Source organism: Zosterops lateralis (assembly GCF_965231275.1).
Source record: "Zosterops lateralis genome assembly, chromosome: 7".
In the NCBI taxonomy this organism is placed as follows: domain Eukaryota; kingdom Metazoa; phylum Chordata; class Aves; order Passeriformes; family Zosteropidae; genus Zosterops; species Zosterops lateralis.
The window spans coordinates 36,636,799-36,662,879 of record NC_139767.1 but is presented as its reverse complement, the minus strand read 5'-3'; the positions used below and the strand labels follow the sequence as shown (position 1 = coordinate 36,662,879).

Genomic DNA, 26,081 nt, shown 5'->3' with positions numbered 1-26,081 from the left:
CGAGGGGAGGGAGAGCTCACAGTCAGAACTGCTTTAGTCAGAACTGCTTTCCTCACACAGCTTCAGTCAGAACAAACTGATTTCCTCACACAGTTTTAGTCATTTCTTTCATATTTTCACACAGCTGTTACCTGGACCAGGCAGGAACCTTAACACGCATGTTCGGTACATGACCCTTAACACACACGCTGCTTTATTTGGAAGTAAATACTGGCATTCAACAACTGCTTTATTATTATATTCATTATTATATTTATCGTTATATTTATTATTTTTATTATTATATTTATTATTATATTTATCGTTATATTTATTATTATATTATTATATTGTTATTCAACAATGCAGTCCATTCCGCAAGATTATTGCATTTAACTGTCCTTTTCCAGCCTAAATTATGGATTAAATTCTAAAGTTCTTCTGAAGTTATCTTCAGGATAACTCAGCATTGGTTATTCTGTTAATGCAGAAAAAATCAGTCATAACTGATTTCTTCACACAGTTTTAGTAATTTCTTTCATATTTTCACACAGCTGTTACCTGAACCTTAACACACACACTGCTTTATTTGGAGGTAAATACTGGCATTCAACAACTGGTTTATTCTTATATTTATTATTATCTTGTTATTCAACAATGCAGTCCCTTCTGCAAGATTATTGCATTTAACTGTTCTTTTCCAGCCTAAATTATGGATTAAATTCCTAAAAGCTGTTCTAAAGGAACAAAGTGAAGAGATGATAACCCAGCACCCATTATTCTGTTAATGCACCAAGTGTTGCTGTAATTCCCCGCCCATTCTGCTTTAGCAGAAAGTAAAAACTAAGTTTTTATTTGTTTACCAACACTCATTTTTTACTTTTCCAAGTGACAAACATGACTTTGTCTTTTGAAACACCATATAATCCAGGAGAGACTTCAAACAAAGCCCAAACATTGTCATTTTCAGACCAATTTACCAAGTGCAAAGCTCCTGCCACTCCAATGAAACATCATCCAAAAATCTGAAATAACAGTGCTGCTGTTCAATGAGAATAAATAATTTAATGGTTGAAAACTTGATTTTAAAGGTCTTTTCCAACCTAAACAATTATGAATTATGATTTTATATAGAAGATAGGGTTGTCACTTCTCTAAAAATGAATCTGCCAGCCTCTACCTTACAATATTGGTACACAATGATTTAGAGGGAACATGAGGAGAGTTTGACAGAATCTATCTGAAAATGCTGCATGAGAAGGGACAAATGAAATGGTTAAAATTCAAACACAGCAGAAGTTGACCAAAACTAGCGGTGCCCAAAGGCAGGGTGAGTTATTTGAGGGGTTAATTTGCAAAATCAGCTCTTGTGGTTTGCCAAGGCCGTGCTGAAGGTGGAACAGACCGGGCACATCCATGGAGAGGACACAGCCTGAAGCTGCACCAGGGGAGGGTCAGGTGGGACTTCAGGAAGGATTTCTCCATGGAAAGGGCTGCCAAGCACTTGAACTGCCCAGGGAGAGGAGAGAGGCACTGCTGAGGTGGCCCTCAGTGCTCTGCTCTTGGGACTCTGATTTTAGCAATTCCAACCCAAACAACTCCACGATTCCAAGCACAAGCAGGAGCTGCTGCAGCCCAGCCCTCACTCACCTTGCTATACTGCTGATGGCACTGCTGGGAGTTACCTTTGGCACTCTGTCCATGCTGGCAGCAACTGTGGCAAGTTTTAAGGCTGTTGGCGAGGGCGCTGAAGTCCGTGTATTGATATGAACATTGACTGGAGACACAACGCTGACGTTGTTGAGGTGCACAGCGCTGGGCAGGCAGGAATTGTTCATGGGGAGAGGCTGAGGGCTGCTCGTGCACAAGGCTGGGATTAAGTGGTTTGTGGTGCTGTGGCCAACTGTCCTTACGAGCTGTACAGTTGAGATCCCTGGGCTGGAGGATAAAGCCATGTTGGTGGAGTACAAAGTTCTGGAGGTTCCTGTTGCGGTGGAATAAACGGTGGGTGTTAAAAAGGTGATGTTTCTTAGATGGGAAGACAAAAATCAACTTCGAGGGCAATGCTTTGAGTGTGTAAGTCATTCATGCTCATGGAAAAAGTCAGAAATGCTCCATATTCCCATGTGCAGCATGGCACACTCCCATGGATGCCTTAGGGATTTAGCTTTTATATTTGTTCAGATCCTGCACTACTTCAGGGTATAATTCTATAACTCCGTAACCTGTTCTCCCATTTTATTCAGACAAAAACAATCCCTCTAGGACTGAAACTCAAGGACACCTGACTGTCTCAGGCCCCAAAAAGTATAACCGGAAGTGAGTTTGGGGGAGCAAACTGGGGATAAATTACTTCATTACCTGAAGCTGTAATTGGAGGATTAACCCCTGATATATAAACAGATCAAACTTATAATTATCTGACAAACTGATGACCATCATCCATCTTTGGTGTGGCCTCTGGGAGGCTCTGACTGCTCAAGGTGTACCTCTTAAAGGCCTTTAATAAATACCCACTTTTATCCTCTTAATCGTGTCTGGCTCTGCTCCAGGCATCACCATGTGCCTGATCTTCCCCCCTCAAAGCACTGCCCTCCTGGATATGAACTCAGAGAATTACACACAGATCTCTCTCCAGCCTGGAACTGCTCCAGTTTATTGATTTTATTCAGTCGTGCTTTTTCTCCCTCTATTCATTTCATATTATCATTAACCCAGCCTGGCAGAAGGTCTATAAAACTAATCACATCATTAGCTGCTAAAACAACAAATTACTTTAAAAGCCTCTTCTTTGTCTTGGCAGCCCAAATCCCATTTGCCTCCTGGCACTGTGGAGACAGCACCAGCACAACCAGCCCCACAGGAGGAGGGCTGGGAGGGGGCACTGAGGGCCCATGGCTGCACTTTTGGGGACAAATCCTAAATGCAGGGAAACCTGAGGCTAACACTGATGTCACAAGAATTGCCAGTAAAGGTTGGATAGTGCATTTTTTGTTGAATATACAAGTGAGGTAAGAAGCAAATAATGAATCAACTTTTCCATTTCCTTCTCAAAGTACTTAAATGTTTTAAGCAGCTGATTTATTCTTTCATTACACACTTGCACTGGTTTTAAAATGCTGTCATTTGGACTTTTGATCAGAACAGATTCTTAGAAGATAAAGACTACCAAAGGAAAAGCAAACAATGCTTTTCCAAGGTAAAGAGCACTTGGTGGTTTTATATCAATTTAAACATCTATTGGACAAGGCTCTCAGGCACAGGGTGGGATTCTTGGGGATGGAGCTGAACTTTGATCATCCCTGTGGGTCCTTTCCAACTCAGGCTATTCCATGATTCAAACCACTGCTCCAAAGTACTTTAGAGAAGAATATTTAAAACAATCACAACTAAGAGATTTGATATTTTATTTTTTTGTTGTTGTTGTGGTTGTTTATTAACATTTCAGAACTCAGCAAGAAGATGAGTTGGTATTTCAGAGCAGCTGATACTCTCAGCACCTCCCAGAGCAGGATTCCCGAGGGCTGCTCACCTGAAGGCTGGACAACACCGTTGATATTGTTGTGGCTGGTGTTCTGCTCCTTGGTCCCCTCGCTGCGCCCGGGGGCCGGGGCACTGACCACTGCAGAGGCAGCAAAGTGGGCACTGGCTGAATCCAGGGTTTTGGACATGCAGTCAGAGGTGCTGGAGCCCTGCAGGAAGAGGAAAAAGTGCTTCTTAACCATCCAAGTTCAAAATTAAATACGGTTTAGAGTTGCTTCAGTGCACAAGTAAAGCAAATAAATAAATACAGCTTTTACGTGTGATCTAAACATTGAATGTTTCTGTGTCACCAGAGTGAGAAGAAGTCAGAAATTCGTGTCTAAGTGAGAATTAAACAAGTGCTGCCTAATGCAGCCAATGCTGAGGCCAGTTCTCAGCACAACAAATCACTTTTGCTGTGTGTTGTTCAGCCTGGAGAGGGAAAAGGGTCAGGGGAGAGCTCAGAGCCTCTTCCAGGGCCTGAAGGGGCTCCAGGAGAGGGACTGGGGACAAGGGCTGGAGGGACAGGACACAGGGAATGCCTTCCCACTGCCAGAGGGCAGGGCTGGATGTGAGATTGGGAATTCCTGGCTGGGCTGGAATTCCCAGAGAAGCTGTGGCTGCCCCTGGATCCCTGGAATGCCCAAAGCCAGGCTGGATGGGGCTTGAGGCAGCCTGGGATGGCAGAAGGTGTCCTTGGAAGAACTGGACAGGCTTTAAGGTCCCTTCCACCCCAAACCACAGAGGATTCCCTGTGTTTGGAGATGTTTCCTCTAAGAAAACAGCCATGCCTTAAACCTCCTCTGTTGTGTCTCCAGGCAGGAGACGCTCTGCAGCTGCAAATCTCAGGGATGTTCAGTTTTTGTGGTACCTCCATTGTGTGACTTGTGCCACAGAACAACTGCCCAGCACATTCTGGAATCCCACTGTTACTCCAGTTTCTACTGGAATGACTCATCAACTCTTATTGGAACCAACATTAATTCTGCAATTTCAATTTATATTAGCTAAGAAAATGACTTTGCACAGAAGCTTGAAGTGTTTTAAAGATCCAAAATTCATTTGTTTTGTTTAAATATTCTGGCATCGTGTCTTTACACTTACAAAAAATGTCATCAGTATCTGCCAACACAGAATCCCTGATTAATTGAAGTTGAAAACACTGAGAGGAAGGGACAATCAGCACAAGCAATTAGGTATAAAATGCTCAAAGTAATATATATTTTCTTAGTAACAGACAACAGCAACAGCTTTTATATTTTATTGGGAAGAAAAGTAAGTGCAACAGAGAAACATTTTTTCCTTGCAAAGGATTCCAGAGGAAAAATGGGATTCTTTTAGAAGCCAGAATATATAAATATGCAAAGCTCTCTTTTTCCTTTCAGGCAATATTTAGTGCTCACTGAACATCTGTTCATAACAGAACATGTTACCTCACAAGGTAATTTTAATGACATCTCTTCAGAGCACTCACAGACAGGAGGAAGAGCTGAGAGCACACACAGATATTTTTACACTGATAACTCTGCGGATACTCAGGTAAAGTCTCTTACTCAACTTGTAAAATGCAGCCAACTTATTAAAAAAACCTTGAGCAAAGTGTTGAAATCCCCTCTAAGATGCCCCACATTTGCTGGGGTGTCCTTTGGTGGACAGAGATGGACAGAACAGGGTGAGGGTGGGAGCAGTACCTGTGCTTTCGGATGTGTCTGTTGGGAGGAATGCTGAGATTGCTGCTTCTGCTGCAGCTGGGCCAGCTGCTGCCTCTGCATCTGCACTAACTGCTGTTGGTGTGTCTGGAACTGCTCCTCTGTGATCCCCCCTGTGACTGTGGGAGAGAAAGGAGCCACAGTTACACAAAACATTGGTGTGGAAAAGGCAAAAGAGCAGCTGAGGTGGGTGAGAGGTGGCTGAAGATGGCAGAAATCTTGTCAGATGCACCCAAGCTCTTCACAGATTATGTAAAGGAGAGGTCAAGCAGTGTTTTGTTTGTTGTGTTCTTTCAGGGCATCAATTTGTAACAAAAGAATTCAGAGCTTTCCTTGCTTTTAAGCGGTTTCTATCTTTGGTGGCTTTATCCCCAGTAGCTTTAGGCAAAAGCTTAAGAGAAATGATTTTCCTGGCTTTGAGGGAAGGAGCACAGCCTAAAAATCAGAGCTGAGGACAAAGAGCCCTGGGCTGAGCTGGGTGTCTTCTCTCCCAGTGAACACTGGGGGAGGATTCCTGGACAAATTCCCTTCCTAGAGCCCCTTCTGTCCCTTTCCCAACACAGGATGGACTGAGGGAAGCACATTCTGGTATAGGAGACTTTCCCTGCCAATTCTTGTTTTAAATGCACTAAGAGTGTAGGGGTGCCATAAGTTTATTTTTGAGAACCAGGTTAATGCCACCCCAGTGATTTCACATGAAGGGGATGGAGTTAGAAAAGCTGGTTTGGATATTCTCCCCCTGAAGAATTTGCACACTTGGTAAAGTGACAATACTGAAGGGGTTTCATGCTAAAACCTGAGCTGTGTGCAGTTAACTCAAGAAGCAAAGAGAGAATTCACTTTGCAAAGACTCCCATGAATACATTTCAACACTTTATCCCCAGCTCTGATTTTCCAGGACTGAAGCTGTGCTGCGCCTCAAACACCTGGATTGTCAGGAATATCCCCTTATCAAGGGACACTGAGCTAACATTAAAACACAGATTTATCCACCTTGCAGGGTTTGGCTTTTCCATTTACCACTTTTAGTACTCAGGGTTATCCTGAAATTCCATTGGGAAAAAAATACCAGAATTAGGACTGCTTAGAAATTAGAACTGAAACTTCTTCTTTATTGCCATTATTAAAGCAGGTTTCAACCATGGTAGGAAAGCATTTAAAATTCCAATTACTTAAAAGTTACTCCTCTTAGACTCCAGCAATATTATAATTTCCAACCTAAGTTTATTTTGCATTTAGCTTTACTTTGCTCCTCTTGCAGACTCTTATTTAGAATTTAATCTCAAGTTAAGTCAGTTCAACCCTCAACATTTCCTCACAAAACACACGACATTGCTGAAGGCACCAGGGCCAAGAACAGCATTATGGAATATTACATATATTTCTATTTTTAAGTTCTGAGGTAACAAATCCCAGAAAATGTGTTTTGTTTTACAGAAAGCTGTTTTAAGAACAAGGTGAGATTTCATGTTTTCAATCTCCTTTCCTTCCCAGTTTGTCACAGACCACAAAGTCATGGAATAGTGTGTTAGAGGATACAGGGAAGGTAATCCAGAATTCAATATTCCCTTACTCTGCCTGAATTTCAGGTATTTATCCAGTGGCCAGGCTGAGCTCAGCTGTTCACCTTGTTATAAACCTGCAGGTGTTCATTAGCACATTAAATATCATTTGCTTCTGCCAAAGCAAACACTTGGAGGGTCCTGGAGGAAAAAAAAAGAGCAAACTTTGACCACGTCCCAAGGCAGCCTCTGAGGTCAGGGTTAAGAGCTCTGCAGCTTCAGGAGGTTTTTATTTTATCAGAGCCTGACTGGGCTGAAAAACTGCACCACAACAGGGGGAAAAGTCACCTCAGCTCTCCCTTCCAGGGAAATTAATCCAAACTTCTCCTTGGAAGGTTTGGATTATGTCACTTCTCTCAGGATTTGAAGATTTTAACCAAAGATCAGTTTGCAGGCTGCCCCAGAAGTGGCATTGCTTTCATTACTCCTACATGGTATTGAAGGCTGGGGAAAAAAATCTCTCTAAAAGTCAAAGTTTGTTCCAAAACCCTTCAGCTGGGAATAGCATCATGTGCAGTTGTCCTCTCTCTAGGGACAGACTTTTCCCATTTGCAGTGCTTACAACATGAGCAAGAGAATAATTTAGCTCCAAAAATTGATTCTTGATTCATGCACTCATTAGGTATCTACTCACAGACTTTTAAAATAAATAAATTCTGTCTGTACAATGCATTTGAGGAAATACCAGAGTTGCTTTACTAATACAGGGAGAAATATAACACAGAGGTAATTTTAAATATTCTTGTACACCAAAAAAATCAAAGCAACTCCCTGGTTTTCTCTAAAACAAAACAGTAATAAAAATAAAAATAATCAGTTTAAGTATTGCCACCATTTTCTCTGGAGGGAGTATCAAATCAGCTGTAAAATTAACAGATTTCAACAATTACTTCCCAAAGAGAATGACTTCAGTAAATGCAGTGGCATTTACAAATGCTCATTTAGTGCTCAACCAGACTCTGACCAGCCCTTTTAAAATTTATTCCCTATTTATTGGTGAGAAAACCCAACAGCAGTTCCTCTGGCTGGTTCAGTTGTTGGGGGAAGAATTCTGTTGTCTATTGTGTCTGATCCTGTTCCAGAACTGCAGGATCTGGGTTGTCATTTAAATCTGTGACAAAAAAGGTCCTCCCCAGCCATAAATTCCATGCATAATGTACTTCAACTACTGAGGGATTTCCATTTAATTTAAATGTATTCCTCAGATGATTTCTAAAATTATACCACGAGTTTATTACTATTCCTCTAAGAAGTGGCTTCCATCCATCAGATTTGGTTTCATTCATTTTTCAGCAATTTCTTTACCAGCTCTTGGTGTTCAGCAATAATCCCATCACACTGAACTGCCCCTTTCTGCCCCAGCTGGGATTCCTCAAGGTCTTTCCAAAAATAATTGTATAAAATATGTAATGCTTTATATCTGGTTCTTTCATGCAGCAGGAAAATGCTCCTGTGCCAATCTGGTCGTGGCAGAGAAAAACCTAAAGGTGACACTGACCACACTGAGAGGCTGGGGAAGTGTTGGGCTGGAATAAATATCCTGTGCCTCTGTCAGAACAATTTAACAGCACCCAGGGATTCCAGAGGTACATTATTGGAGAATAAATATCCATTCCTGCAGCTTTGAGTGAGATGGAACATTCCACAGCCACAGAAATTACAGAATTCAGGGCCAGTCTATTCTCTTGTTTCATTATCCTGGTTCACAATACAGGATGGAGCAGGGAAATGCTTCCTCTTGAAGGAGATCTCATTTGCTGTATCTCAAATTCTTCAGATTTCTGGAGAATCATATCATTATCACTCTCTCATGATTATAAAGAAGTGACAGTGTTAAAACATGAGCCATTACAACTCCAGCTCACGAAGCAGGTGATGCAAACACTGCTTGATTTATGTTTAAAGCAATTTTTTCACCAATGTCAACATTTTTACCATTTTCAGACCTTTTCACATCTGCTCAGGGCACTTGGGAACTTCCTACATTTGTCTGAGTCAAAAATGAAAACTGACAACAACAAAAATGAGCCACACCCCACCCTCCCCAAGAAACCACCAGATTTGTTTGGCATTCATCACGAGCATTTTTCTACCCTTAAACAAGGTTAGACCAATTAGTGCCATTAAGACTCAATTAGACCTAAACAATTCTTCATATGAGCAGAATCTCTGCTTTGAATTGTGTTTGAATCCAGCATTTCAAACTCTGATGGAAGCAAAGAAGGAGGAAGAAGTGTTTGTGGGAAGTTTCTGTATGTTTTAAGGAATTTAAAATAGTCAGGTTGTAGCTGTGGTTAGCTCCACACCGGTGCTGAAGGTCTCATCAGTCCAGCCACCAAGAAACCCCCCAAAATTCAGTATTTTAAGGGTTTTAAATCACAGGAGAAGTCAAATCCTTGCCTACCTGATATGCCATTCTTGCTGGTGTTCAATAAAGCTACAGATGCTGCAGAGACTCTTTTATTATTCACAGTCTGCCCTGCTTTCCTTGAGGTACATTCTTCACTATCACTGTCCTGGAGATTGAGTAGCCTGGGCTGGAAACACTGCAGTCGACATGATCTGATATTGCTTAGGATTTCAGGAAGGGACAGTCTGTTTTCACAATGTTTATTGGAAGCATTGGTCCGTGAAAAATTAGAAGAAAAGTCTAAAGTCTGGGAAGAGCTTGAAAAACTGTTCAGCATTTCGGGGTCAATCTGCCTCAAGACAGGATCGTGTTCTGTGGATATTCGGTCCATGATAACCCTGATGGAAGAGGAAAATCGTTAGAGGTTCATGATCTCTTTTTAATATTTTTGTCCTTTGAAGAATTAAAAACAACCCAACTGTACCTTCCACCCCTGCCAATCCTCCTCCTTGCAAATCCTATACATCTCCTTGGGATTGTAAGGGTTGTAAGGCAATGCCTGAACCTCAGTTTGTCCAACTCTGCCAATTCGGGGCTTTCGTACGAAGGATTCGTTTGGTCCAAACGAGGCTGTGAAGAAAGAAAAGATAATTTTATACTCCAAGGGTGCTTTGAAAAGGAGAATGCTGGTTCTCACACACAGGACAGAACATGTGGTTTATGTTGAGTTAACCGGTTATAGCTTCAGCAGTTAAAAAATAAACTCTACATTTAGGCTGTTAAATACTCGGTTTCTAACAGCAACAGAAAAGTTGGAGAAAATGAAAATAAAGGTCTTCTGTCATCTCAACATCTTTTGGCAAAGGAATTAACTCACAGGCTAAGGGTAAAAAGAAAGGAGGATGAATTCTAAGCAAGTGGGAAGTTCAGCTTGGACCTTTCAGAGCCAAGCAGAAAAGGGGATGTTCCTGCAATTGTCTTTGGACCCATCAAAGCATCAAAGCTCTGGTGGTGAGACTGGGGACAGAACTCCAGTATCAGCACTGTGCCAACCTAACCACCACTAAATCCAACAGCCCAGCAGAATACTGCATCCACTTACAGCATAATACTGGCATCCTGCTCTTCTCCTGAAAGCACAAGGTCCATCAGGATCATTTTCCTCTTCTGCTTCTGAGACTGGTGAGGGTACCTAGACCAGAAAACAACATCATTCAACAACTGCCACATCTGTGTAACTGTATTTATTATAAAAATTTGTGTTTATATGAGGTGAACTGCCATGTTTATATAGCAAAGCACAGCTTGGAAGGAAAACTCAGTTTATACAAAGAGCTTTTAAATATATTCAGAGTTAGGACAAGCCAAGTGCCAGCAAAGTGGAATTCCTGCCTCGTGCAGACTGGGATTGTGGTGGTTACCTGTGGGAACTCATCCTCATCAGAGCTGTGGAAGTCGTACTGTTTGATGTCACTCTTGCTGAGCACAGGCAAAGGCTCAGCCAGGGGCTGGGGGGTCACCACACACTCCAGCTTGGGCTTCTTCAGGTACTTCTTCTTCTGGCGGACAACATCGGACACCTCCTCCTTCAGAGAGGAGTGGTGAGGATGCTGCTCGGGGAAAACAAACAGGAAATTCTAAAAACTAACATTTTTAAACATCCTAAAAGCATGAGAAGAAAAATTTCATTACTTCAAGACAGGGCTGCTTGTCTTCCAAAGGCTCTGCAGATGTTTCAGGCTCATTGTGCAAAATTTACTGAACATGTTAAACCCCAGCACTTTTTCTGATTGTTTTTACAGGTATTTATCAATAAATATTTATTTATTTAATAATTTATTTTTTTATTATTAATCAGAAAGCTCTGGAGCCACATGACTGCCTGAGAGGCTCCTCACTCTGCACTACACACTCAGTGCATTGTCATTGAAATTCCTCTTGCAATTATTTTCCAAGATCTCCTTTTGCCCCGGCCCTTTCAATTTTCTGAACTGCTTAGACATGTTCAAAAGAAACAATTTAATTTGTTTCCTGTTTCTCACAGAGCTGACACTTTTGAACAGATGGGATGGTATTTGGGTTGGCTATTTAAGATTTTTCTCACATAAACCCTCTGCAGTGAGCAATTCCATCGATATTGAACTGTCCACTTGAACACAAATGTTATTAAACTTCAAAGCTCCCACTTGAAAAGATTATTTCACTTGCAAAATTCTCCATTTGAAGGAGAAGCACCAGTGCAGTTTTTAAAAAGTGTTTAAATTTACCCTGAATTAACACTCGTCAATAAGAGCCTGACTGAAACTAACTCCTGTGATGGAGCTTGGCTTGGGAACTGGAAAAGAAACACAAGGAATGCCAAAATTCCTGGAGAAGCAGACACTATTCCAGGCTCTGTATGGAATTCTGGGACCACTAGGTGTCGCAGGTGCTAAATACAAATTTCCAGAGGTCTTCAACTCTCAGATTCACCCCCAAGCATTTTAACTCCTAATAGTTCAGGTTATTTGTTCAGAGAGAGGTCTGAATCCAAAATATATCCAAAGGAAGGATGATTCCAAAGGAATGATGATCCCAGGAACAAGAGACTCATGGCAGGGAAAAGATCTTACCTTAACTTTACATTCTTGAACTTTGTGGTGGTTCCCATTGTGGAGAGATGATGGAGTTGTGCCCATCTCTTTTTCGGGTCTGTTCAGCTTCACTTCATTGAGGATTTCACCTCCATAATCACCCAAATGGTACCTGAAAAAAAAAATCAAGATTAAAACTACAGAGCTGCATTTCCACTGGGAAATATCTGAAAGATACAAACCAGTGTCTTCCAATTGTCTACACAAAACCCCTTCACTTTTAGTTCCTGAAGTTTATGGTGCTATAATAAATAAATTACAAGACATGATTTCAAAGCCATTTAATAAAAATTTTAAAACTCGGTTTTTATGATCTGGAATTTTACCTTTTCTCCACAACTTCCAACGTTAAATGCAACAGTTCCCGTTTTGTTTTCTCTCTCCTCTTAATCATCTCCAAAATGGTTATGGCTCTGCTAAACTCCCTCCTTAACTTCAACATCTTCTCATAAGATGCTTCATCGTTCTTTCGGTTCTGTTGAGAGATGAAACCAATTTTTAGTCAAAAGCAAAAGCCATGAGGCCCAAACTGCAAAAATAAAGTTATATAATGCTGCTACAAAAGAGGCTCATGAGGACACTTCCAAAGCAGCTTTTCCTAAAGCAGATCCTACTTGGCAAACAAAGCCACAAAAAGCAAACAAACCCTGTTTTAAGTGTAAACTGAGAAGAATTTTTCAGCCATTTTCCCCTCCATGTTTTGCTCAAGATTCCAGATCAACCCAGTGGAAGTTTGTCAGGACAAGGAACCCAAGCCTTGGTTTCTACAAAACCTTTCCCACCTTGACTTCCACACACAGTGAGGCTGTGCATGTGTACAAAGCAAAATGCTAACTACAGATGAGTGGTTCAAACCATTCCATGCTCCAAATACCAAAAGTGGGAAATTGTTTATCCTTTTCCCACAAGAAAGGGAAACTCCCAACCCAGCAGGTTGTGTGTGTGCTTTGAGTTACAGCACAAAAAATGGACGGATGGTAAAATGTTCCCTGTAAGATGATGGATAAGGCTCCAAATTATCCAGAAAAGTAAAACTGCAAGCAGAATTTGCTGCCAGGTCACCTTTCTGGTCTGCATCTTCTCAGTCCTCCTGCGGAAGGCCACGTAGGGGTCGTTGTTGGTGGAGCCATCCCTCTTCTCCTGCTTGATCTGCGGGATGAGCGAGGGCCCCCGGCAGTTCTTGCGCTTCCTCACCCAGTAGTCGTAGACGGCCTTGATCAGGTAATCGTCCTCGTTGAGCAGCAGCTTGGCCTCCTGCAGGGTCACCAGCTGCAGGGGACAGGAAAAAGGTCAGCCTGGGATGGGGGGGCCAGGGAAAGTCACCACACACTCGTTGTGTGCTTTATTTTCCAGCACCGAGAGTAAAGGGACGAGAAAACATTCATGGGAATTGAAGGCATCAGTTGTTCTTCTCAATTTTTTCAAAACCAGCAGCATCTCTTTCATCTAAGATGGTCTAGAACTCCAACAAATTCCATTTCATGAAATCTGAGAACACTTTGAAACAACTACAAGCACAGGATAGAAAGAACTTACTACAGTCTGCAGGTCATGATTTGGGAATCACTTTAAACTTTAATCTGACTATTTTTTCCTAAAAAAAAAAAAAGTTTTCTTATTGGTTAACCTTTATTAATATGAAATTCTTTGCAGTTGGATGGTGATTTCCCTAGAAGTGAATTTACTTATTAATTATTTCCCCCCCAAAATGTTTATTTTGTGATAGAAGAGGATCCCTGTTTATTCCCATCCCTGTTTATTCCCATCCCTGTTTATTCCAGCCTGAAGACACAAAGCTGTTCACTTGTTTGCTAAGTTATTTCAGTAAGTGGTAGCTCTACACAGGTCATTTAAAAATAAAAACTAAGTTTATGACCAGCTTTTTATATGGAAATCAGAGTCTAAATAGATGCTAAAGTATCTCTAAATAGTGCATTAGTTTAATAGGCTCATATCATCTTCAACCCATCCATTAAATAAAAAGAAAATAGTACCTCTAGTATTACTTAAAAACAAGTCAGGCAGCACTTCATCTGCCCCATAATTTGAAAAACATCAACTGAACAACTTAATTTACACTTCTGCAACGTGTCAAACTTAAATCTTGTCCCTACGTTAGGAGAGGCAAAAAAAGGAAACGCCACATTTTGGAAAGTTAAGGAAATCCTGGTGTAACCATGGCTACTCTGCAAATGTTAATTCCAGCCAGAGCAGAATAAAACCTTTGCAATCTATGGTAGAATTAGGAAAGCACTGAACTGGTTTTAAAAAAAAACAGGAAAAAGTATTGCTTAGAAATTATTTCAGTTTTGTTTGTCTTTTTCTCCCTTTTCTTTATTAATATATTTCTTATCAAAAATAAATCAAGTCTGCCTGGGGTGCACAGCTGGGAAAGTGGAGCTGAGCCTGTGTGTTGGTGTTTGCTGCAGATGCAGAGTCCTTGTATTCCCTGCTGAAATCAGAATTCCCAGGAGGAAAGCCTGGAATCCCTCCTGGGCAGGGAGGGCACTCCCAGCAACAAACATCCTTCAATATTCCAGGGATAAGGAATGTAAACTGGGAATTGGGAGGCAGCACTCAAATCCCACCAGTCACTTCCCTTCCCAGGCTCCAAAAACCTGCCAGAGCTGCTTGTACCTACAGAGAAAAATCTTGTATTCTTACAATGCTTCATTTCTGAAAAGCACCTTCAAATTTTAAATTTAACTTCATCATTCCAGCAAAGAAAGGTAAAGCAGCATCAGAAGGATGAGTATTTATCATGAAAAGTGAGCACTAGAATGGCCTGAAGTGTCACCCAATGTTTTCCCTGGTTTTCCCTTCATTCCCATCTCCTTAGCAGTGTAAGAAATCTCTGCCTTTCTGGAGTTGCTCTAAGATGGAGAAAAACACAATATTTTGGCTTTTACCAGACAGCACTGAACTGAATCAGGTTAAGGAACTGAGGCAGAGCCGTGAATCCCACAAGGGATTTTTCACTCTCCACAAAGCCTCATCTCACTGGGAAATAACTCCACCTGCTTCAAACTTGACTTGCACAAACTGATCCTTCAGATGGAGTTTTACAGGAAATATTTTGTGTTTTAAGACCCTTCTCCAGACACTGCCCTCCTGGAACAGCTCAGGATCTGATGTAACACTGGTAAAAGGTGAATTCACTGTCTGTGCTTCCAACTCTCAGAAACCAACCAAAGTCAAGGTCCAGCAGGAACAAGTGTAACTAAATTTGGATTCTCATCTATTCAGAGCCATTTCTACACCTACTGATCCTCACAAGCCAACAGTGGTAAAACAAGCTGTGTGCCTCTAACACATTGTGGTCAGGAATTAAAATTTCCACTCAATCCCTTCCCCACCTGTTTTATCTGAAGTTACCTGTACTGACACAGGACACAGCAATGTGATTTTTGTGGAACTGCAGACACTCAAACACAACTCTCCTGTAATCAGGAAATAAATCCAAGCACCCACCCAGAACCACCCCCCAGGAAAGGAAAACCTCTCAGTGATTTCTTCACACCATACCTGACTAGAACTGGCTTTTTCGAGTCTGTCAACCATTATTTCAAACTGCAGTGGCTTGATTTCCATCTTCCTGTTCAGCCTGTTCAGGAGGGTCTCATCCTCAGAGTCCATATCATAATCTGGCTGTTCATTGTCCAGATTAAAGGCTGCAACACAAGAAATTGAAATGCTGGGTAAGAAACACACCAGAAATCAAAAATGACAGAGAAAATTCCAGACCAGCACCTCTCTGCCAGAACACTTTTTTTATTCTATAAATTTTCCCCATGTAACACAACACAGGGAGAAGTTGCTTGTCTCCAACTTCTAACATGAAAGGAACCCAAGAAGTTTCATTTTAAGTGACTTGAAGGAGTGAAAGGCACAGAAACTTTAATGGATCTTTGCAAAACAAGAGGAAAAATGCTTAATGGTATTAATATAATACAGCTCCTCCAGAATATCATGGGAAGATAATTAAGAACTAAATAATTTTCCATCAAATTCCAGACTTGGAGAAAAAGCATTTACACTGAAGTTCCAATATAATTTCTGCTGATCATTTTTAAACAGTACATCAAACCTAAAGTGTTAAAATATTTAATAGACTGAACTTTTTCCTGTTTTATGTAACTGTAGAAATGCTAGACCAATCCTATGGGAATTGTTATTTCTCCAAAACCACTTCAGCTGTGGATGCAGAGCCTGACAATTCCTTCAGGCTCTCCAAATAATCACTTCTCAACCTCTCACCAAAACTCATGTCTTTATTACTAATTGTGCTAATTTCTTTCCACACTTGACAAAGTTCCTGGTCCTATAAAAACAAAATGAAGTTCTCATTCAGGTAACACAGCAGAAATAAAATTTTACAATAAATTGAGTAAACTGCATATGACAGTAAGAACTGTTAATAGAAACATCCATTGTACACCTAATAAAAGCCTGAAGGGGTGACACACCAGCTCCAACACTCCCAGTAATTCAATCAGCACTGGAATAACAGCAGTTAATTGGCCTGATGAAATATATTCTATTCTTAACAGACAAACAACACTATCTTATCTCCATGCTCTTCACTTGTGGCTGCACCAAGTGCTAATTTAAAAACCTCTGCTCCTGAGCTGCCCTGTGTGCTCTGAGAGCACCTTAAAACAAAAAGTTGGAAAGGCAGGAGCAAAAGAAAACCACAAAAAAAAGTCTTTAAAACAAATCCAAGTATTTTCCCTCCCACAGGCAGGTGGTCAGCAGTGTCCTTCCACATCTCTCTGTGATCCAGTGCAATAAATGAGCTAAATCACTACCAGTATTTATTTATTTCTTTATTCAGGCACAGAAACTCAGCCAGATGCAGCTGGGAAGGGCTAAAAAAGCAGCTCCTCAGCATCTTCAGCTGGAGCTGGTCCCTCTCAGAGCAGACACTGCCCAACTGTACCAACAGCAGAGTTCTCTGACCTGCCACACACTGTAACAGTTTATTGGAGGAGAAATTAATAACAGGCTGTAACCGTGTGGCAAGAACTGCTGGCAATATTAATTCAGTAGTACAAGTTGCATGGTGAGTTTATTTAAGACACTGTCACTGGGCAAGTGACCAAGAGCTCTCCCACAATTAACTGTGTATGAGATTTAAACTGCAGCTTTCAACATCACATCTGCCTCTCCAGCAGATCGCTGCTCACATCTGGACTGAAAACCATTAAAGTCCACAAAAAGCTTGTTTGCCCTCAGGCAGATGTTGGTTTCACATCAGAAAAGATGTCAACCTATTGCCTGTCAGTAGATAATTCAATGATCCCCTGTGGACAAAGTGTTTCCAGCCAGTTTTTCCAAGCCAGAACATCAGTGAGCAGGAGGATCTGTGACAGAGAAGATGTGATGTTGTTGTAAATTGTGAGCAGTGCCAGTAAACTTCCCTTCATTTCCACAGTGGGAAAAGAAGAGTCACTAAAAGGTCTTGGAGCATCCACCTTCCAGAATAAAATCAGGATCAAGTGAGAGATGACCAGGAGACACCAAGACAAGCAAAAAGAAAAGAAAAAGCTCAACCATTCCACCAAAAAGTATCTTAAAACCCCCATCACCCTCAGGAAGACAGTGTGGATATGATGATGGGAAGGCAGGTCACTCCCAGCACCTGGAGTGAGCCCATGGTGCACCTCAGCTGCAAGCAGGGGGTCCCTCCCTCTCCCTGCTCACTACTTTGATAAATATTCAAGATGATAAAAGGCATCCCCACAGGTACTTGCCAGGATCAGCCACACATCAAACAAACCCAGTCTCATTTTCTTGAGCAAACCCCCATGATTCCTGTGAGAACAGCAGTGGCTCTTGTCATACATCCCACTTTTCATGTCCTCAGCAATGTTCTGTTTGCTGTGACCTGTATTTATCAGTGCAGGTCCCTTTCAGAGAGAGGGGATTCCAGGGGGTGCAGGTTAATGACACTTAGGGATGGAAGCAGCTCCTGTTTCAGTGCAGACACAGGATGGCCACAAACCCTCAGCAGCCTGGGGAGGTGTGAGGGGCTCAGGAACTGCCAGGATACCACTTCTCCTTTGGAGTTCATCAATCCAAAGCTTGTCCCAGCACTGGGCCACCCATGGAAGTCTCCTCCCCCTGATGTCTCAAACACACTTTCACCAACATCCTTAATTACCAGTTTTCTTCTTTCCCCAAGCACTGAGTGACTCGACACTGTTCCAGAAAAAGCCATTTCTCACCCTGGAGCTGCCCTGCAGCGTGGCAGTTCCCTGGCTGCCAGAGCCATCACAAGAGCCAGGTGTTTATGTGCCATGGATGGAACCACCCATCACTCCCTGCTCCTGCAGGCGCTGCTGGAGAATCCACATGGACACCTCCTGCTAAACCCTGGGACATTCTCCTGACTCAGGATGAACCCAGCCTTTCTCCTCCAGAGCCATCTGCATTTCTACAGGGCACTGTCACACAGGTCAGTGATCCCACCTGGAGGGTTTCTCCAGGAACATTCCAGTGATCCCACCTGGAAAATTTCTCCAGGAATGCTCAGAATTTGCTGGTTTAATCACTGCTGCTGCAAACACAACATCCCAGTGATGCCACCCAGAAAGTTTCTCCAGGAACATCCCAGTGATCCCACCTGGAAAGTTTCTCCAGGAATGTTCAGGACTTGCTGGTTTGCTGTTGCAAACACATCCCAGTGATCCCACCTGGAAAGTTCCTCCAGGAACATCCCAGTGATCCCACCTGGAAAGTTTCTCCAGGAACATCCCAATGATCACACCTGGAAAGTTTCTCCAGGAATGTTCAGGACTTGCTGGTTTGCTGTTGCAAACACATCCCAGTGATCCCACCTGGGAAATTTCTCCACAAACATCTCAGTGATCCCACTTGGAAAGTTTCTCCAGGAACATCCCAGTGATCCCACCTGGGAAATTTCTCCAGGAACATCCCAGTGATCCCACCTGGGAAATTCCTCCAGGAACATCCCAGTGATCCCACCTGGAAAGTTCCTCCAGGAACATCCCAGTGATCCCACCTGGGAAGTTTCTCCAGGAACATTCCAGTGATCCCACCTGGGAAGTTTCTCCAGGAGTTGCTGGTTTTCTCACTGCTGTTGCAACACAACAGCCTCAGTTCCCACCCTCTGCCACTCCACCCATTCCCAGCAGTACCTGCCAGAAGGATTTGCTTTTTTTGTTTACTTGAGCTCCCCTGGGAGCTGAGTTTATACCACCTCACACAAAATGCAATTTGTTTCTCAGTGAGGTTACACTGAACTGGCTTTAACTTGACTAAATTACCTCGTTTCATTTAACTAACTAAATTAAGGCTGTGGTTCCACGCTCACTGCAGCTGCCACAGGCAGGAATTCCCAGTGCTCCCAGTGCTTCCCTCCCCAGCAAACCACAGCCCTGCCACCCTCTGTGCCAACAGCAGCCACCAAGGAGCAAACTGAGAAACACAGAGGGTCACCCAACCAAAAAATGAAACTTTCCACCAAAAAGTTCCTTTTAAGGATAACTGGAGTTCATTCCCCGCTTCATGAACGTTGTTTCTGTGAGGGGACACTTGTCTTCCATCCCCTCAGCTCTAATTTAGGTCCAAATTTACAAACTTCATCTCTTTGCTAATTGTCAACAATTTAAAATGCATCTCCATGTTATTGATGCTACAAACATTCTTGGGAAATTAGGAAGGATGTTGGAACAATCAGAACAGTTCAAGATTTTTTCTTTACATTCAGCTCAGTATCAGCTGTGCTGGTTATTCACAAATTCCAGGCTTTACAAAGAAATTAACTTATCCACAATTTTCCAGCTTTACAAAGAAATTAACTTTCCTCTGTTGGAACCACTGATCTAAAGAAACAAATGTAAAAAATATTAAAATCTCAGGCTACCAGAATCCCAGGAAAACATCATTTGCCAGAAATACCCAGAAGTAAGTCTGGATTATGGTTATGTGTCCTCCTGGCATTTTCCATCAGTTTATGTAACTTCCCTGGCCAAAGTGGGGATTGCTGCTATTTGTGCTTTAAGCATTAAAAGAGAATTTCTAAGCAGTTTATGTAGCATAAAGCTGCCTTGTATCACACCTACTCCATCCAGAATATGTGGGAAAAATTGTCTTGGAGCAGTATCTGATATTTATCTTCAGCTCAAATACCTTCTGTAATTCTGTCCAGAAAGACTGTGATTCTCAACAAGACAAAGAGAATTTTGGCATAATATATTTAACATTTTTAGACATGTTTATTAACAGTATTCACAGTGTTTCTGGCAGTGTCCAACAAAGACCAGAATAAAATACATTCCTCCCTCAGCAGCTTGGTTTCAATTCATTCAGCCTGCCTTGCTTCCAAGTTTGTTTCTTTTATTAAGGAGAGAAACAACTCCTTTTAATTGATTTCTTTTCTCCATCACCTCTATGGTCTGTGCTGCATCACAGAGGACCCCGAGCACATTATTTCCAAAATCTCCTATTTTATAAATAAATGGAAAAAATTGGACACTTCATCAGGCTGCTGAGAACTGATGCAATAATTAAACCAAAGGTTTTGCTCCAAAGGTAATTCCTGGGAGGAATCCAAGTGACCAAATAACCCCCTGAACCACATCCTGCAAAGGACAAACATGAACTGTGTGCCAAGGAACCACTGAACTGTCACAGAGTCACTTGTCAACACAATATCAACCAAAAAAAAGTGGGAAAATTAACCCACAGCCCGCAAGTTTAGATGGATGAGATCTTGTAAGACATAAGCTAAGCTCATGTAGAATATTTTGGTTTATCTATCTCTAAAATAAACTCAGAGTTCCCTGCTGGAGTGGAATTCTTCAGTTTTAGCCAAACTCAGAGAGAAGTGCCTGTTACCCAGAGCAGCAAAACTGCCCTGCCAGAACTCTACTATGAACAGCAGGACAAATGCTGATTTCACCCCCAAAACTCTTCTGCTTTATGGATCTGCATTTATGGAGAACTTTGGAGTTATCAGGTGAGTAAGACAACCCCTCTCCTGCTCCCTACATCAGCCTAAGCAACCAGGAGGCAGCCAGGCAGCCTCGGTTATTCCTTCTAAGAATTAGGAAGGAAAAACCACAAGAGGTGAGGCTGGATCAGGAATATTTGAAGCCCAAGAGTCAGGATGAGGCTCACGGACAGAGCAGCAGCACAGAGCCAGAAAAACAAACCCAGCAGCAAAACTCCCACCAGTAACTGTCCCTTCTTTCAGGACTTGAGGAGATACTGGAATTTCATCTCTAAATGGATTTCTGAGGGCTCCCACTCCCTGACCTCAAGACAAATGTTCCTCAGGTGAAATAAGGAGGGGCTGCACAGACCCCACAACAATCCCCACGTTTTTAACTCACGTTGGATGTGGATGAACTGCTTTGGTTGCTTGAACTCTCCTTTGTACAAACGATTGTAGTAGTTGACATTGCTCTCTGCCTCAGGGACTGGGATCACCATGCTCTCCTTCTTTTCTCTGAAAACTTGCTGTGCTGAGATTGCCCGTTGCAAATGATGTTCCTGCAAGGGGAAAAGGGGAGAGGTCATTCAGGTATCAGGGTATAAAGTGTATATAAAGACAGTCAAGCTTTTTCTCCCATTGTTTTCCTACAGGGTAACAGAGTGGAGGCTTTGCTGGCTTTTAGAGGCCAGCAGGGTGTTTGTTCCCAGGATGTTTGTTCCCAGGATGTGTTCTCCATCTTTTAGGGTTCCTAATTGATGGAATCTTCATCTTAAAATTGCAATGAATGAACTACAAACGGGCCTTTGTTCAGACACAGCCCACACCTTCCACCAGACTGAGAAAAAGACAAATATTCAAACCTCACAAAATAACCTTCAGCAGAAAATTAGGGCTGGGGAAAGGCAAACCCACCCAAACCTGTCAGAAAGAAAATGTATGCGAGATCAGGCCTTTAAAGTCAAAAGAATAGCAAATTCCATCATTCCTGTTTACCCAGCAGTCCTTCCTGGCCTGCCTTGAGAAGTTTAGCAAGTTAAGAGCAACAGGAAGAAGAGTTCTCACAGAGGAACACCTGAAAAGCAACGACTCCCCAAACAGGTATCCCTTCATTTTATTCTTATGGGACAAAAGTCACAAATTCCACAGAACCACTTCAGGTGAAATAGAGATCACAACAAATGCAGCAGTTCACAAAGATTTATTTTTTCCCATGTAACTTTATTAGTTAATTTCTTAGTTAACTCAGTGACAACTATCTATTGTTGCAAGTCAGAGCAAAGCTGTAACTTCCCTCTTAAAAGGTTTTTCATGTTAAAATTAAAACATATAAAAATGTTTCAGGCTAATAAACCAAATGAATTGCCTCCTGTGAGCCCAAGGCAGGGACATTCCTCACCAGGACAGGACTCAGATCCACACAGCCCTTGGGGAAAGGGAAGTACCAACTTCTCCAAATCCAATATAAACAGGCAAAGTGCAATCTCCCAGCAGAACTGCTGGTGGAATCAGGAGTGAAGGTTTCATTCTGGTTTTATTGTTTTTCCCAGATTTGAGGAGAGGGAGGGTGAGCAGAAGATCAGCTGGAAATCCAAGCTCAGCTCTGTCACAAATCCATGGCATCTCCCTTTGCCTGTTCCAGGTTGTCCCCCAGCCATTCCTTGTTTGAGCAGGAAAAAACACAAACACACACAAAAAAAGGGTTTTCTACTCTGTATTCCTCCCTTTGGCTCCCTTGGTTAACACTCTCAGGAGGGCAGGATCAACACCAGGAATGGGTAGGTGCCAACATTCTTGCCTGGCACACTCAGCACTGGCACTCACAACTCTCTGTTACCCACTTGGAAATTCTCTCAAGCACAGGAGTTCTCCCTCTTTAATTCTACAGACTCATATTTTTTTAAAAAAAGGAGGAGTGAAAAAAAACCCCAACCTTTTAAAATATGTAAATGATATTGAATAAATTACTCCCTTTTAAACGTTACGATTTCCAGAAAGGCAAATAATGCAATTCCTGCAAAAGCAGAGCAGCTTTGGGAATCTCCTGCAGCAGATGAAGCAACATTAAATCAATCAGGCTCCCAAGTGAGTGCTATTAGAATTAAGACAAGCATGCAATCCAATAGCTGCTGTGATCTGCCTGACTTACTCCACACTGAGTAAATCTGTCACTCCACCACTAAAACGTGTCTTGGAGAGCTTGGCAGTGCTGAGTAATTCAACTACACACAAAAAAAAAAAAAAATAAAAATAAATGGGTTCATTACTGGGCTGCTTTCAACTGCTGCCCCTGGAGCTGTTGTACCAACAGCTCACAGCTCTAAGGAAAGGCTTGATCTGGCCAAAATGTTGGTCTTGCAGCCCATGAGAGGGAAATTCAGCTGAGTAATTCAGGCTCTGATCTGTAGTGAGCACACACAGGGTTCCCAAGAAAGGCTGACAATAGGTGTGAGTGCTCATTTCAGCAGGAAAAGCCTTGGAGCAGGACACAGCTCACAAACAGGGATTTCAGCTTTCAGCACCGCTGCTGTCACTCCTCAAACAGCTCAGCTCCAAAATAAATAGATACGCTGTGTAAAATTTAACATTAGGGGGGAAAACCTCAAATCTTTCTGCTGAGCATCAAACACAGCAAAATTTAAACTCCAACTCCTGAAACAAGTTGGGCTAATTAAATGGATTTATTAAACCTGAAGAAGTCTTTTTACAGATAGATTTATTACCGATACAACTTTTGGTCTAGTTTTCTTATGGTTTTGGAAGACACACAGTATTTTCAGCTCCCACTCTGTTCTGCAGCAGGGCACATCCAAAGGTCTTACACAAAAAAATAAAGGAGCATTAGAGAAGCAGTGATGACAGCAAACAGAACGTGCTGCCATGGGAATAAAAAGGAGCCCCTGACAAAGAGTGATTACCCATTAATTCCTTAAAAAGCACATCCAGACCTTTCTCTCCAGTGTGAAGACAAAATTTCAAACAAACACAGCTTAGACTGGGCTGTTTCTTCAAGCAGCAGCATTAGAGAGATGTAAATGTTTAGTGTGGGTAACACTGCTGAGGACATTTACACCTTAAACCACAACTGCTCCTGGAGCCTTCCTGAGACACTGCAATCCTTCCTTCCATTTGTCCTCAGGAGGGAAAATAAAGCCCTAAAATTCCTACAATCCTTTAATTTACACATTAAACCAGAACTGCTCCTGAACCCCTTCTGACACTGCAATCCTTCCTTCCATTTCTCCTCATGAGGGAAAAAAAACCCCAAAAAACTAAAATTCCAACAATCCTGGGACATTTACACCTTAAACCAGAACTGCTCCTGAGCCCTTTCTGACACTGCAATCCTTCCTTCCATTTTTCCTCAGGAGGGAAAATAAAGCCCTAAAATTCCTACAATCCTGGGACATTTACACCTTAAACCAGAACTGCTCCTGAATCCCTGGAATCTTCCCTTCCATTTTTCCTCTAGGAGGGAAAATAAACCCCTCAAATTCCTACAATCCTGGGATATAAAACATTCAGATATTTTCAGAGCCAGGTTTTAAATCCAGCTGAGAGCAAGGCACCCTCACTGCCATTCCCTTCATCCCTGAAACCCCACAAGATTTCATGTTCTCCCTCAACTTTCTGTCTGGGAATTTTTTCACTCCAAACCCAACAATAGGAATAAATCAACAGGTATTGATCCTATTATCCTGAAGTTATTTTTGTAAAGCTTTAAGAGAAACAGTGATCAATACTGAATGGTGCTTTTTGTATTTTTTTCATCAATATTATGGAATCACAGAATGGTTTGGGTTGAAATCATCTCATTCCAGCTCCATGCCATGAGCAGAGATGTCCCCTCACTGCTCCTTTTTCCTTTTATCCCACAAACCAGAGCACTTGGACCCTACAGACCAGGTTGGGTTTTCTTTAACCCTTAAATCCCCTGTTGCCAGCCTCTAAATAATCTCTGAGAAACAGAGTTTATCAAACTTTAAATAACTGCAAGATTTTTGGGTTGAGTGTGGTTGGAGATACCCATGGCTGAACACCAATTCTTCACACTGAAAAGTTCATTTTAAATATCCAACTCTGGTGAGCAATTCCATATTGGATACAAATCCCTAGACAACAAAGCTTTGGGATTAATTTTACCTGTTCCCTTCCTCATTCCTTAAAACTACACCACACAAGCAAAGCTACTTGGGTTGTTTCACTGCTCTAAGCCCACAGCCCTCCATGCAAATAGGATGGAACAAAATAGTGAATTTATCAATTTTCCTACTCAAAATAAGCTATTTCTAGGCCAGTCAGCTTTCCAATCTACCTGCATCAAGAATGGAATTAAAACAAAGAAATCGACTAAAACTTACTAAAGTCTAAATATTTCACTTGTTTAATGTTATATTCGAAAAGGGATTAAAAAAAAAAAAAAAAAGACTTTTTTATCTTTAATACTGAGATTCAGAAGGTGAAAACACAGAATTGCAGTTGGAAATGTGCAGACTCATGTTGCACAGCCTGGAGCACAGCGAGTAACACCTCCTGACAGCACTCCCAGAGAAAAGTGTCAGCGAGCTCCAAAGATAATTTGGTCAGGAGCCTCAGCCCCGTCTCCTCCCTCTGTGCACAGACACTTTTTATAGACGAGATTTCCAAGAGCAAAAGTGTCAACTCCAGCACCAGGTTTTGTTTTCTTGTGCAGTTAACTCTTTCAACCCCACACAATCCTACAGAGCTGGTTCCTTTCCTTTCCCCTCCCTCTGCTCTGGGATGGGAAGAGGAGTTGCCTACAGAGCAGGAAATCATTGTGTGCACCGTGAGAATTCCCACCCCTGAGAGCTCAGACCCACTGCTTCATTTCTAATTTATTTTGAAAAGTGAGCATTTCAGGGATTAGCAAAATTGATAATACACATTTTTCTACTGATTTGATAAAGATTTAATCCAGTCAGGAATCAGAGCTGTTTCCTCTTGCACAGGGTGTCCCTTTAAAACATTGGGTTAATTATCAAGTAATGCAGGAATGTAGGAAAACCATAAAAATCCAAATATTCAGTGGAAACCAACACACCCAAACCGAGGCTTTCGAGGACAACTCCACTCAGTTTCCCCAGGGAGTTTCCAACACTCAGTGGAAGGAAGAAGCTGGAGAAAACCCACAAGAAACAGAAGATAGACAAGTGGAAAAGGCTCGTGGAACCACCTCTCAGTTTCACTTTTGGCCATATCAAGTTTCTCCAACATGATATCCCCCACCCTTTCTTAAAAAAAATAAAAATTAATAATCACAAGAACCAGACTGCCCCACACTGCTGAGCTGTGACTCCAGGCCAAAAAAACGTACCAAAGGTTGGCTGCTCTTACTGACTCAGTGAG

The 26,081-nt window shown here is 42.0% G+C and overlaps 1 protein-coding gene across 2 annotated transcripts in view; it reads right to left on the bottom strand.

The window, feature by feature from the left end:
* The window catches only part of EPC2 (enhancer of polycomb homolog 2), a 35,074-nt gene that overhangs the window by 967 nt on the left and 8,026 nt on the right, over positions 1 to 26,081 (bottom strand). Inside the window, exons 2-13 of one of the 2 annotated variants that reach the window (XM_083865260.1) lie at positions 21,115 to 21,274; positions 15,281 to 15,426; positions 12,818 to 13,024; positions 12,082 to 12,230; positions 11,735 to 11,867; positions 10,544 to 10,735; positions 10,225 to 10,314; positions 9,607 to 9,752; positions 9,177 to 9,520; positions 5,193 to 5,329; positions 3,512 to 3,671; positions 1,630 to 1,963 (exon numbers count right to left, since the gene is read on the bottom strand). In XM_083865260.1, coding sequence (XP_083721386.1) covers positions 1,630 to 1,963; positions 3,512 to 3,671; positions 5,193 to 5,329; positions 9,177 to 9,520; positions 9,607 to 9,752; positions 10,225 to 10,314; positions 10,544 to 10,735; positions 11,735 to 11,867; positions 12,082 to 12,230; positions 12,818 to 13,024; positions 15,281 to 15,426; positions 21,115 to 21,274 — 2,198 coding nt within the window. The remainder of the gene's footprint in view (positions 1 to 1,629; positions 1,964 to 3,511; positions 3,672 to 5,192; positions 5,330 to 9,176; positions 9,521 to 9,606; positions 9,753 to 10,224; positions 10,315 to 10,543; positions 10,736 to 11,734; positions 11,868 to 12,081; positions 12,231 to 12,817; positions 13,025 to 15,280; positions 15,427 to 21,114; positions 21,275 to 26,081) is intronic. The other variant, XM_083865261.1, reaches the window with a different exon arrangement.